Source organism: Lagenorhynchus albirostris, chromosome 1, assembly GCF_949774975.1.
Source record: "Lagenorhynchus albirostris chromosome 1, mLagAlb1.1, whole genome shotgun sequence".
In the NCBI taxonomy this organism is placed as follows: Eukaryota; Metazoa; Chordata; class Mammalia; order Artiodactyla; family Delphinidae; genus Lagenorhynchus; species Lagenorhynchus albirostris.
The window spans coordinates 63,879,720-63,894,549 of record NC_083095.1 but is presented as its reverse complement, the minus strand read 5'-3'; the positions used below and the strand labels follow the sequence as shown (position 1 = coordinate 63,894,549).

The 14,830-nt window shown below is 39.9% G+C and overlaps 1 protein-coding gene across 1 annotated transcript; it reads right to left on the bottom strand.

Moving 5' to 3' along the window:
* Positions 1-9,669: 9,669 nt before the first annotated feature.
* On the bottom strand, positions 9,670-12,440 carry CFL2 (cofilin 2). The gene is made up of 4 exons (XM_060143718.1): positions 12,284-12,440; positions 10,917-11,224; positions 10,723-10,799; positions 9,670-10,639 (listed from the first exon to the last, which is right to left on the bottom strand). Exons 1-4 carry the CDS (start codon positions 12,284-12,286, stop codon positions 10,527-10,529), a joined length of 501 nt encoding a protein of 166 aa, XP_059999701.1. The 5' UTR covers positions 12,287-12,440; the 3' UTR covers positions 9,670-10,526.
* Positions 12,441-14,830: the final 2,390 nt, after the last annotated feature.

Sequence of the window (14,830 nt, the reverse complement as noted above, 5' to 3'; positions counted from 1 at the left end):
ATGAAAAATGCTCTAGATGGGATCAATAGCAGAATAACTGAGGCAGAAGAACGGATAAATGACCTGGAAGATAAAATAGTGAAAATAACTACTGCAGAGCAGAATAAAGAAAAAAGAATGAAAAGAACTGAGGACAGTCTCAGAGACCTCTGGGACAACATGAAACGCACCAACATTCGAATTATAGGAGTTCCAGAAGAAGAGGAGAAAAAGAAAGGGACTGAGAAAATATTTGAAGAGATTATAGTTGAAAACTTCCCTAATATGGGAAAGGAAATAGCTAATCAAGTCCAGGAAGCACAGAGAGTCCCATACAGGAAAATCCAAGGAGAAATATGCCAAGACACATATTAATCAACCTGTCAAAAATTAAATACAAAGGAAACATATTAAAAGCAGCAAGGAAAAAAACAACAAATAACACACAAGGGAATCCCCATAAGGTTAACAGCTGATCTTTCAGCAGAAACTCTGCAAGCCAGAAGGGAGTGGCAGGACATATTTAAAGTGGTGAAGGAGAAAAACCTGCAACCAAGATTACTCTACCCAGCAAGGATCTCATTCAGATTTGATGGAGAAATTAAAACCTTACAGACAAGCAAAAGCTGAGAGAGTTCAGCACCACCAAACCAGCTCTACAACAACTGCTAAAGTAACTTCTCTAGGCAAGAAACAAAGAGAAGGAAAAGACCGACAATAACGAACCCAAAACAATTAAGAAAATGGGAATAGGAACATACATATCGATAATTACCTTAAATGTAAATGGACTAAATGCTCCCACCAAAAGACACAGGTTGGCTGAATGGATACAAAAACAAGACCCATATATTTGCTGTCTACAAGAGACCCACTTCAGACCTAGAGACACATACAGACTGAAAGTAAGGGGATGGAAAAAGATATTTCATGCAAATGGAAGCCAAAAGAAAGCTGGAGTAGCAATTCTCATATCAGACAAGATAGACTTTAAAATAAAGACTATTACAAGAGACAAAGAAGGACAATACATAATGATCAATCCAAGAAGAAGATATAACAATTGTAAATATTTATGCACCCAACATAGGAGCACCTCAATATATAAAGCAAATACTAACAGCCATAAAAGGGGAAATCGACAGTAACACATTCATAGTAGGGGACTTTAACACCCTACTTTCACCCATGGACAGATCATCCAAAATGAAAATAAATAAGGAAACACAAGCTTTAAATGATACATTAAACAAGATGGACTTAATTGATATTTATAGGACATTCCATCCAAAAACAACAGAATACACATTTTTCTCAAGTGCTCATGGAACATTCTCCAGGATAGATCATATCTTGGGTCACAAATCAAGCCTTGGTAAATTTAAGAAAATTGCAATTGTATCAAGTATCTTTTCTGACCACAACGCTATGAGACTAGATATCAATTATAGGAAAAGATCTGTAAAAAATACAAACACATGGAGGCTAAACAATACACTACTTAATAACGAAGTGATCACTGAAGAAATCAAAGAGAAAATTAAAAAATACCTAGAAACAAATGACAATGGAGACACGACGACCCAAAACCTATGGGAGGCAGCAAAAGCAGTTCTAAGAGGGAAGTTTATAGCAATACAATCCTACCTTAAGAAACAGGAAACATCTCGAATAAACAACCTAACCTTGCACCTAAAGCAATTAGAGAAAGAAGAACAAAAAAACCCCAAAGTTAGCAGAAGGAAAGAAATCATAAAGATCAGATCAGAAATAAATGAAAAAGAAATGAAGGAAACGATAGCAAAGATCAATAAAACTGAAAGCTGGTTCTTTGAGAAGATAAACAAAATTGATAAACCATTAGGCAGACTCATCAAGAAAAAAAGGGAGAAGACTCAAATCAACAGAGTTAGAAATGAAAAAGGAGAAGTAACAACTGACACTGCAGAAATACAAAAGATCATGAGAGATTACTATAAGCAACTCTACGCCAATAAAATGGACAACCTGGAAGAAATGGACAAATTCTTAGAAATGCACAACCCGCCAAGACTGAATCAGGAAGAAATAGAAAATATGAACAGACCAATCACAAGCACTGAAATTGAAACTGTGATTAAAAATCTTCCAACAAACAAAAGCCCAGGACCAGATGGCTTCACAGGCGAATTCTATCAAACATTTAGAGAAGAGCTAACACCTATCCTTCTCAAACTCTTCCAAAATATAGCAGAGGGAGGAACACTCCCAAACTCATTCTACGAGGCCACCATCACCCTGATACCAAAACCAGACAAGGATGTCACAAAGAAAGAAAACTACAGGCCAATATCACTGATGAACATAAATGCAAAAATCCTCAAAAAAATACTAGCAAACAGAATCCAACAGCACATTAAACGGATCATACACCATGATCAAGTGGGGTTTATTCCAGGAATGCAAGGATTCTTCAATATACACAAATCAATCAATGTGAAACAGCATATTAACAAATAGAAGGAGAAAAACCATATGATCATCTCAATAGATGCAGAGAAATCTTCTGACAAAATTCAACAGCCATTTATGAAAAAAACCCTCCAGAAAGTAGGCCTCGAGGGAACTTTCCTCAACATAATAAAGGCCATATATGACAAACCCACAGCCAACATCGTCCTCAATGGTGAAAAACTGAAAGCATTTCCACTAAGATCAGGAACAAGACAAGGCTGCCCACTCTCACCACTCTTATTCAACACGGTTTTGGAAGTTTTATCCACAGCAATCAGAGAAGAAAAGGAAATAAAAGGAATCCAAATCGGAAAAGAAGAAGTAAAGCTGTCACTGTTTGCAGATGACAGGATACTATACATAGAGAATCCTACAGATGCTACAGAAAACTACTAGAGCTAATCAATGAATTTGGTAAAGTAGCAGGATACAAAATTAATGCACAGAAATCTCTGGCAATCCTATACACTAATGATGAAAAATCTGAAAGTGACATCAAGAAAACACTTCCATTTACCATTGCAACAAAAAGAATAAAATATCTAGGAATAAACCTACCTAAGGAGACAAAAGACCTGTATGCAGAAAATTATAAGACACTGATGAAAGAAATTAAAGATGATACAAATAGATGGAGAGATATACCATGTTCTTGGATTGGAAGAATCAACATTGTGAAAATGACTCTACTACCCAAAACAATCTACAGATTCAATGCAATCCCTATCAAACTACCACTGGCATTTTTCACAGAGCTAAAACAAAAAATTTCACAATTTGTATGGAAACACAAAAGACCCCGAATAGCCAAAGCAATCTTGAGAACGAAAAAAGGAGCTGGAGGAATCGGGCTCCCTGACTTCAGACTGTACTACAAAGCTACAGTAATCAAGACAGTATGGTGCTGGCCCCAAACCAGAAAGATAGATCAATGGAACAGGATAGAAAGCCCAGAGAAAAACCCATGCACATATGTTCACCTTATCTTTGATAAAGGAGGCAGGAATGTACAGTGGAGAAAGGACAGCCTCTTCAATAAGTGGTGCTGGGAAAACTGGACAGGTACATGTAAAAGTATGAGATTAGATCACTCCCTAACACCATACACAAAAATAAGCTCAAAATGGATTAAAGACCTAAATGTAAGGCCAGAAACTATCAAACTCTTAGAAGAAAACATAGGCAGGCCACTCTATGACATAAATCACAGCAAGATCCTTTTTGACCCACTTCCTAGAGAAACGGAAATAAAAACAAACAAATGGGACCTAATGAAACTTCAAAGCTTTTGCACAGCAAAGGAAACCATAAGCAAGACCAAAACACAACTCTCAGAATGGGAGAAAGTATTTGTAAATGAAGCAACTGACAAAGGATTAATCTCCAAAATTTATAAGCAGCTCATGCGGCTTAATAACAAAAAAACAAACAACCCAATCCAAAAATGGGGAAAAGACCTAAATAGACATTTCTCCAAAGAAGATATACAGACTCCCAACAAACACATGAAAGAATGCTCAACATCACTAATCATTAGGGAAATGCAAATCAAAACTTCAATGAGATATCATCTCACACCAGTCAGAATGTCCATGATTAAAAAATCTAGAAACAATAAATGCTGGAGAGGGTGTGGAGAAAAGGGAACCCTCTTGCACTGCTGGTGAGAATGTAAATTGATACAGCCACTGTGGAGAACAGTATGGAGGTTCCTTAAAAAACTACAAATAGAACTACCATATGACCCAGCAATCCCATTACTGGGCATATACCCTGAGAAAACCATAATTCAAAAAGAGTCATGTACCAAAATGTTCATTGCCGCTCTGTTTACAATAGCCCGGAGATGGAAACAACCTAAGTGTCCATCATCGGATGAATGGATAAAGAAGATGTAGCACATATATACAATGGAATATTACTCAGCCATAAAAAGAAACGAAACTGAGCTATTTGTAATGAGGTGGATAGACCTCGAGTCTGTCATACAGAGTGAAGTAAGTCAGAAAGAGAGAGACAAATACCGTATGCTAACACATATATATGGAATTTAAGGGGAAAAAAATATCATGAAGAACCTAGGGGTAAGACAGGAAATAAAGACACAGACCTACTAGAGAATGGACTTGAGGATATTGAGAGGGAGAAGGATAAGCTGTGACAAAGCGCGAGAGAGGCATGGACATATTATACACTATCAAACGTAAGGTAGATAGCTAGTGGGAAGCAGCCGCATAGCACAGGGAGATCAGCTCGGTGCTTTGTGACCGCCTGGAGGGGTGGGAGAGGGAGGGTGGGAGGGAGGGAGACGCAAGAGGGAAGAGATATGGGAACATATGTATATATATAACTGATTCATTTTGTTGTAAAGCAGAAACTAACACACCATTGTAAAGCAATTATACTCCAATAAAGATGTTTAAAAAAAAAGCAAATATGACTTCTTTAAATATTAATGATATTTTAGACACCACACTGGTTTACAGTAATCTCTCTTTTACCTACAGCTCAGCTATTCTACAAACCTGAGAAAAAAAAACCCCCAAACCCAGACAATACACCAAGTTCTTTGAACAGCCATAAGGAATGTCAGAAGGCTCAGTCAGGCATTTTGCTCTGAAGCCCTCACTCTGAGTCTATTCAATTCCTTCTACACAATTCTAACAAATGTAGCTTTCCAATTCACATGAGATGAAAAGTAACAATAAGAGAAGCTGCTATAGGCAAAGCATACTGATAACAGCAAAATGCAGTATCTGAGAAGTTACAAGTATGAAAATCAAAAGGAAAGCAAAACAAACAAAAAAGGCATAAAAAGCCAAAATTGACCTTGCTGAGGTTAATTACTTAGGAGCAATCATATACTTCAGGAGACTCTCAAGTTAGTATGGTAGCACATTGTATAATTGATGATGACCTTAAGTCTTCAATACAATTCCTTCTATTTAATTATCACATGTTGATATCAGCCTGCTTTTTGATAGGGGAACTGGTTTGCTTGGGACTGTACCAGCTTAAGCCTAGCATAATTATTATATAATTATCTCCAGGCATAATTATTACTAGCTCTCCTTTTCACTCTCAAAAAGAATGGTTTGGACTGTAAATTTTAGAGTCATCCTACTGAATGCTTACTACGTGCCAAGAACTATTCCAAGGGCTTTCATTTATCCTCACAGTCCTGTGAGATGGGGTATAATTATTATCCCCTTTTTTAGATGAACTAAGGCTCTGAGAGGTTAAGTGATTTTCCTAATCACTAAGATCATTCAATTAGGAAGTATTAAAGGCCTATATTTGAACAACCCAGACAGTCTGATACCAAAGTCCTAGTGTTTAACTACCGTAAGGCACTGTATTATTTCTCTTTAGAAAGACGGGTAGAGGAACAGCAAGAGGGAGACATCCAAGTTTTTGGAAAAGGACTGAGAGGGATCAGCTTTCTAGAAAATGTGTGTATACAATCTGTTCCATAAACGGATTTCACAGTCCCGTAAACTTACAATACTGAAACATCCCATAAACTTACGATACTGAAACATCTAAGAAAAACTTCGAAGTGTAAAAATATTTCAGATTTTTTTTTTTTTTTTTTTTTTTTTGCGGTACACAGGCCTGTCACTGTTGTGGCCTCTCTCGTTGCGGAGCACAGGCTCCGGACGCGCAGGCCCAGCGGCCATGGCTCACGGGCCCAGGCGCTCCGCGGCATGTGGTATCTTCCCGGACTGGGGCATGAACCCGCGTCCCCTGCATCGGCAGGCGGACTCTCAAACCACTGCGCCACCAGGGAAGCCCAATATTTCGGATTTTTATGAGCACGGGCTTTCTTAGAAAACAAAAATTCCAAGACTATTTTTCAAGTATTCTTCACATGTTACTTTAAACACATACTAGTTATGTCCTGCTCAAAAAGTCAGATTATTCCATCTTTTAAAAAAGAAAACTACGAGCTTCCCTCGTGGCGCAGTGGTTGAGAGTCCGCCTGCCAATGCAGGGGACGCAGGTTCGTAACCCCGGTCCGGGAAGATCCCACATGCCGCGGAGCGGCTGGGCCCGTGAGCCATGGCCGCTGAGCCTGCGCGTCCGGAGCCTGTGCTCCGCAACGGGAGAGGCCACAACAGTGAGAGGCCCGCGTACCGCAAAAAAAAAAAAAAAAAGAAATTAGTAACTCATTGTATGTTACTATATGAAGGCAGAATGAAAAGTATACTGGACTGCAATCTGTTTTGCTACTCAACAGCTGGGATGTCCCTTAACTTCTCCAGACTTCAATTTCTTCATGTGCAGCAGAGAAATATGGTTTAGCTTGTTAAGAGGACCTAAGGAGATCAAACGGATTTCAAGTGGCTTGAGAACTATAAAGGATTACCTAGAGTATTAATTAATATACAGTCAAAGATTTTCAACAACCTGGATCATAAATTTATGCCACATATTCCAAAACGATATTTCTTTATTTCCTCTTTTATTTTTTACTTCAAAATTTGGGGGAAAAAACTATAGTCTTTGGTCACATGTGAAAAAGAAAATTACACTAAAAAGATTAACAGCAGCCATGGACAACAACTCAGGGGCTACACTTTATACTTCATTCTATAAAACAGATCCTGTTTACCAGGTAATTAGTCCTTAAACAACCTGTGAGATTAAGTAAAATAGTTACAATAATAAAATAAAGAGGTTCAAAGAGTTACAATAAATCTTATTGTTAACGTGGTTCTTAACTATATTTACTTAGAGTGAAGTTTAAATAATTACATTTACATAGTACTTTCCTGTCTTCCAAAAAGCATTTCCATATCTGATCCTCAGCAACCAGGTATGGTAGATAGATACCATCATTCTCATATAAAGAAACTGAGGTTCAGAGAGATTAATTTGCACAACTGCTTTCTGACAGGAAATTGAAGTGGAAGGATGACTCCTGATCTACATGGAAAGAAAGCAATTATTTGGATGCTCTAGAGCAAAAGAAAAGCCTCAGACCTATTTATTGGCTGAGACGAGACACAGAACATTTATAAACTCACGCTGTCTCAAAAGCAATATCCATTGGAGCCTGCCAGCACATCTCTAGTAGCTTTAATGTTCATAGAGAAATGAATATTCATGTTTGTTTGGGATCTCAAACTATTATTAAATTTGCAAGCAAAAACAGGACCAATGAAGAATTGAACCAGATTATTTTTTCAGAGTGGCAAACCTAATGAAGTGTCCCAACCCCTCTATGATTTACCATTGCTGAGATTATTCCTTACCAAGGAAACACTTAAAAAAATTTTCTCCCAGAGCTCATTTGCTAGATTCCATAAATTAGCTGTCACAAATCTGTATCAGAGAAATTCAAACCTACTAAGAGGCTTTTCTTCCAACCTACTAAAAAGGCACATTAACTACACATAACGTTGGCCACATTTAGATAATGATGGAAAACAACAGCTGATAGCCAGTTTGGGACAAATGCCAACTGTTTCCATTTGTCTGAAAATGTCAAAATTAATTGCTACAACACTCAGTTTTCAAAGAATATTGATATCTCTAAATGACAAAGTATGTCAACCAAAAATCCTAAAAAACAGACTAAAGATAATAGTGCCTCCCTGATCTGCAGTATTAGTTAAAAAAAAATTTTAGCGTCCCAAAGTAAACACATCTCAACAGCTTTACATATTTTCATATACTTTATTTTTTAAACACTTATAATTTTGCAAGCTAGCAGTAAAATATTTTCCTCAATATTTTACTAATTAGCACCGTATACCTTTTAAAGCTAACTGGAACACTGTTTTATTTAAATGATTGTGAAGTAAAATGATCATTTCAAATACCTAATTAGTCTCAACACATGAATCATTAATTATCATTATTTTTGGCTTTATGCACAAAGATGCATTTCAAAGATGAACTTAATATTATTATCAGTTCTGTCAATCTAACAAATCAAAGTACCACAGTTTAAAGCAATATTTAACCTCTGAAATTATTATATAATTAAAGAGGCATATAAGAAAGTTGAGAAATCACTATGAAAACAAAAGATACTGCATAACTTTAAATTTAGAATCCCTTATTTTTTAGAAGAATGAGGAAAATAATGAAAAATTTCATGATACAAGTATTCGTTACACATATGGTTTAGTATATATATATGTCAGTACTCTCACGCTTTGCTTATGAGTTTGGCCTTACCAAAAAGCCATCAAAATGTCCAGGATAATTCACAGGGACAGCTGGAAGCCTGAAATAAAATTGCTCAGTGCAAAAGATCCTAAGCCATTCATACAATTTTAAACAGAAACCTGGACATTTAACTCCTATTTTTGTTTCCATCTGAAAACCTGTTGAAAATATGGAAAAAAATTTAAACTCACATTACTTCCACATATTAAAACAAGGGGGATTTTTCATTTCCTGTTTTCTAATAAAAGCATTCTTCAGAGCTATGGGTTTAAGTTCTAAGCTACAATCCACTACTTACTAGCATGCTTGTTTTGCATACCAGTAGAATCAAGTCCAGTTTTGCCATTTGTGGATAACTATGACAAGATACAAAAGCATGTGTTTGCCATAAATAGCTCTGGCTAACAGCAAACTGCTCACACTGAACAGATCAAATTCTCTATAAGGAGAGCTGCCTGGACCACAGCCAAATCCCACTACTAATGTTTAAGACTGCTGTAACAATTTTTTTTCAAATTTGTGAAATATATTAAGAAATAGTAGCTGAAAGTTCCTAAACATGAGAAGTATTATTAAACTTTTGAAGGACATTTTACAAATTATTTTCATTATGACCAAATGTGCAATAAGAGCTTCCTGCTTCTTCTACTACTAGTCAACTAATTAGAAATGTAAACGTGAATTAAAAAATAACTACCCTAATTTATCCAGAGAACAAATCAGATATCGGAGTATTTATGTCAAAGTGCAAAAAAATAATTCCTGATCATATTAACACATAAGGAAATAAATAAAGCTTATAAAAGTACACCTCTATAACGTTAATATTTTGTATTAGTTGGCTTTAGGATAGAATATTTTTTAAACCAAATAAACACAACAAACTGGAAAATATCACGCAAGAATGTTGTACAAAAAAATTCTTAAATGACCAGTGCAGAGATTAATAATAGCTGTTTACCCTAGGAGTTGCTTCACATGGTATTTTGCAAAATGTCCAAGGAAAACAAGGCAACGTTCTGTAATATGCCACAATTTTTATTGCAACGTGGCCATTTTTGTGAGGGTGGGGTTTGATCTCAAAAACAATGTTCCATTTAAGGCTCTTTTATACAGAAATTGCCATCATGACTGATATTCAAAATATCTTTAGTGTCGCAAGACTTAACATGGTAAACATAAAACTCCTACACTTATTCAGTAGTGTACACTCAATGGAAAACAAAAAGGCATTAATAACAGCTTTTTCTTTTAAGAAGATACGCAGGTAACAGAAATGAACACTGAGGTACTAGGATAAGTTGATGACACAGTTAACTTAATTGGCATTCCTTTTGGGGTGGGGGATTAAACTCATTACAAAAAAAGTGCTTTCAATGCATAGTATTATATCTGTGCTGCCATGTCACAAAAAATAGGCTTGCCAAGGCAGGTGAGGTGTATGAATGCTCAAGCCTCACAGAACTGCAATCAAGTGCAACTATAAATAATACTGAATAAAGTCTACCATCTCACCAGTGGATAATACTTTCAAGGCATTCAATTAGCTTAACCCTTTGTAGTGTTCTAAGCTATTCACATTGACATTCACATTCATTGTAGTGCTTGCTGCAAGGGAGGCATATAACCAGTTGTTTTGGCTAAAATATGGTGGGAAGGCATTCCTTGGGTTCTACATAAAAGTAACAGTATTAAACAGTCTAATGGCAATCACTGATAGGCTGCTTACATGAATGATATTTCCTTCATTCATTGTGTTGGAAGGACGCAGTGGGAAGAGGAAGAAAAAAAAAACCAAAACCTAATACTATTCCAATTGACTGAGCTGGAGAAATGGAAGCTCCTTAAGATCCAGATGGCACTTGACTGTCATTTTATAAGGGTTTTCCTTCAAGTGAAACTACTACGTTGCCTCCCAATTTCTCTCCAAGTGTTGAACGGTCCTTTATATCATCCAAGCCATTTACTTGCCACTCATGTTTAATACCTAAAAAGGAAAAACATTATCCTGTTACTTTATTGTAAGTAAGAGAGGGCAATTCTTCTGCACAAAATATTCAGTGTTTGTACCTGTAAATTTCTTTTTAATGGCATCTTTAGAGCTAGCATAAATCATCTTGCTTTTTAAAGGTGCACTTTCAGGAGCCCTACAGGGGGAAAAGAAATTGTTGAATCCTATTTAAAAGAAAAAGAAAGGCAAAACTGACTATGTTAATAATAATCCTTGCATTTTAAAAGTACTTTTTTCTTTTGTTTTTACACACCAGAATATAAATACTAGGTCTTCTTTCTTAGACTCTTTTGTTTCGTATGTGGCATCGTACAAAGCATATCGGCAATCATTCAGAGGTAGCAACTTCACAAAAGATGTGTAGGGGTCCTCTACAGTATCACCAATGTCACCCACCAAGATCTGCTTTGCTTCCTCTACAATTATTTGTCTTTTGTCATCGCTTAAACAGAAGAGAACTGCTTTCTTTCTTTTTTTGATCTCCTCCTGTGTAGAAGATTTCCTTACTTTCATATCATTAAAAACTTTGATGACTTCATCATTCACTGTAACTCCAGAAGCCTGAAAATAAAGAAAGAACAGTAATTTAGAACAAGTATTCTGGTTTTAGCCAAAATTACTGTTTAGGTGCCTAGAGAGGATTCACTTTAGTCTGGATATCAAAAGTTGCATCATACCATGCAAATAGTCCAATCAGATTTGCCCCATTTTAAGTATCAGTATATGATGCACCTAAGGATTCTAACTCATCCTGCCCCATTCATCCTTTTTTAAAAAGGGGTTTGGAGTGTGAAGTAATTGGCAGGCAGAGGGAAAGGGACAAATACAGGCTGTCCCATCCCTGAAATGTTTCCTATTTCACTGGGTGATGTCAGAGCTTCAGGAGCCGCAGCAAAAATACCTTCTGTATTGTGTCAACCCGGCAGGCCTTAAAAAAACACTTTCGGATTTCAGTTAATGCTTCTACTATTTTTTTCTTTAAAGTCATCCTAACCAGGGCCCTTTCCTCATAAGGAAAGAGAATCAAGCGTGAACTCCAAACCGCCCACGGCTACAACATAATTGCCTCACAGCTCAAATGCAGACGCTTCAAAACTAACGGATCGCGTGTAAAAGCTTTTTACCGCGAGAAACCGCGTTCAAGAGTTTTCCCACCTCCTTAATCTCCCAAGGGTTTTACTACAGGCCCTCAAGACCCCCACCGAAAGCGTCCAGCAAGGGCTTTACAGCACGTACCAATCTGAGAGCGCGCGTGGGAATAAAATTAGCAAGGGGAGGGCAAAGGCGGCGAGCAGGGTGGGGGCAAAGCTCGGCGGACCCTCCCGCACCCCCGGCCGCCGCCCGCCCGCCCCACTTAGGCCACGACCCTCGCCCCGCGCCCGGGCCCTCCCCGCCCCCAGGAATCCGAAGAGCGGCCGGCCGGGCCTGACGGCGGGAGGGCAGGCCGGCCGGTGGAGAGAGAGCAGCGGGGCCGCAGTGTAGGAGCGCCCACCTTGGAGGCCAAAATCAGGTTAAAATGGCGGCCTCAGGCCCAGGGCCCGGCAGTGCCGCGCGGGGGGCTGTGCTCGCCGCGCCCCGGCCCCCCGATCCCCGGCCCCCCGGTCGGCGCGCCCGCCTTACCATAGCGCCCGCGGCTGAGGCTGCGGCGGCGGCTCGGGCTCCGGCGGTGTGGCGCTGCGAAGGGAAGGAGGGGCGGCCGGGAGGCGGCGAGTGCGGGGCACGCCGGGAGTGCGGCCCAAAAGGCGGCGACCGCTCGGGGGGCTGCGGTGAGGGCGGGGCGGTCACGTGGGCACGCCCCGGGCTGGCGCTCCAGCCCGCCGGCCCCCCCGCGTCCTCGGCCTCACCCCGCGGGCGCGCGCGCGCGCGCAGCAGCAGACCCCGCGGACTCTGCGGCCGTGGTCCGAACCCCGGGCCCCAACGCGAAGGCCTTCAGCGCCAGGGCACCACCCGTCCCGTCCGCCGGCTCGCACGGCGGGCGTTTCCACACTGCCTCCCGAGGGCCAGGGCGCAGCTCCAGGGGTTGAGCGCGTGTGAGGCGAATGGCGCTCCAAGGTGTCTCTTTTATTCGCTTGTGGTTTCCACTGAAAGGGGCTGGATTCCTACATTGTGGGTCTTTTTGGAAAACCCCCATCAGAGATGGCGCGAATTATTTAGATCTCCTTCCATCAATTCAACGAGAATAAACACTGGCGGGGGAGGGGGTTACCCTAGTTGATTGAATTACTCAGCAAAAACAAAATGATAAACAGAGGTGGGAAATCGCTTTCAAAAAGTCTGTGGTTGGAATAATAATAATAGGGGGAAATCTGGGGTAGTAACATCCCCTGGTAATATCCTTTTATAGATTAGACTTGGTAGGAAATGGATTTCACTCTCTGCTAGTAGTCTTTTCCTCCGGAGGCCACAGCTACGACAGCTGCCATCAAATAAGTGGACCCAAGAGTAGAGTCCTCCGTCTTTGGCAACCACAACCTCTTCTAGCAAAACCCATATAACTGAGCCAAGGCTCTTCTCTAACTAAACCTTTTTTATACTTGTTATGAGTATTCATCGCATTTATCATAGAAAAAATTGGCACCGTGTACTTTGAGGAAATTTTTCATGAAGATTCAATGCTTTATGAGTGTATAATGAAAATGTTTTAAATGAAACACTTTATGTGGTTATGTTTAATAAAAGGAAGGTTTCATAAAGTATTTCATTCATCAGTGTTTGGGCTAATTTATGCTACCTTTCCTGAACGTTTATCATTTCTACCTTTCTTCATTTGTAAAATTGGTAATATGAATTTAAAACTGATTAATAGTTGAACTGATTTTGTGAAGAAAACTTGCACTAAAAAAGTAGAATTGTTGAGTGACTAAAACTGTTGGAAACAAAATAGTAAGTGAGTGCAGATAAACCTTAAGGTGTACTAAGCCAGAAGTGCAGTGTAACGGCAAGAACTTCGGGTTGGGACTTGGGAAACGAGTATTAATCTTGGCACTGCCCCATCTCTGTAAATTCGAAGGGCTTTCAATCCCTGCAGACCTTCATCTGTATTATAAGCTGTGATTATCTTTAAAGTCCTTTCCAGCTTTAAAATTCAGTTTCCTAGTATGCCAGTGTTTCTCAGGAAATGGTGTGCATATGTTCTCAGCATTAAGTAAATTTAGGGATAGAAAATCATAATGAGAAGGGTTATGCCCTAGTTTGTGTGATAAATTCTTATACCCAAAAGTTAATATATTATAAATGGGGCATGTTAGGTATTGCACAGGAAACAGACCTATTTTTTATGTCCATAGCTTGTGCTTATTTTCTTAATGGGAAGATTGACTTAGTTTATTTTTATTTTATTTTTATAAATTTGTTTATTTTATTTATTATTTTTGGCTGTGTTGGGTCTTCGTTGCTGTGTGTGGACTTCCTCTAGTTGCAGCGAGCGGGGCTACTCTTTTTTTTTTTTTTTTTTTTTCGCGGTACGCGGGCCTCTCACCGCCGTGGCCTCTCCCGCCGCGGAGCACAGGCTCCGGACGCGCAGGCCCAGCGGCCACGGCCCACGGGCCCAGCCGCTCCGCGGCATGCGGGATCCTCCCGGACCGGGGCACGAACCTGCGTCCCCCGCATCGGCAGGCGGGCTCCCAACCACTGCGCCACCAGGGAAGCCCGGGGCTACTCTTCGTTGCGGTGCGTGGGCACCTCATTGCGGTGGCTTCTTGTTGTGGAGCACAGGATCTAGGCACACGGGCTTCAGTAGCTGTGGCACGCGGGCTCAGCAGTTATGGCGCACGGACTTAGTTGCTCCGCGGCATGTGGGATCGTCCTGGACGAGGGCTCGAACCCGTGTCCCCTGCATTGGCAAGTGGATTCTTTACCACTGCGCCACCAGGGAAGTCCCTTAACTTAGTTTAGAGACAAAAATTGAGAAGAAATCTCCCAATGTCTAAGCATGAATCTTAAGCAAGTAGATAATAATACTTTACATTAGGTGGTACATTACAGTTTATGAAACCTTTCCCTTTCTTGATGTCTCTTGAGGCATCCAACATTTGCTCTGTATGGGTATCAGCAGTTTTCCTTGTTGAACTCTTCCTCTTAGGGTTCCCCTCCCTTCTCAGCCTTGAATTTTGCATCAAAGAGATTCTACAGGGGCTACAGCCCCAGCAGAGACCAGGTCTGGGGACA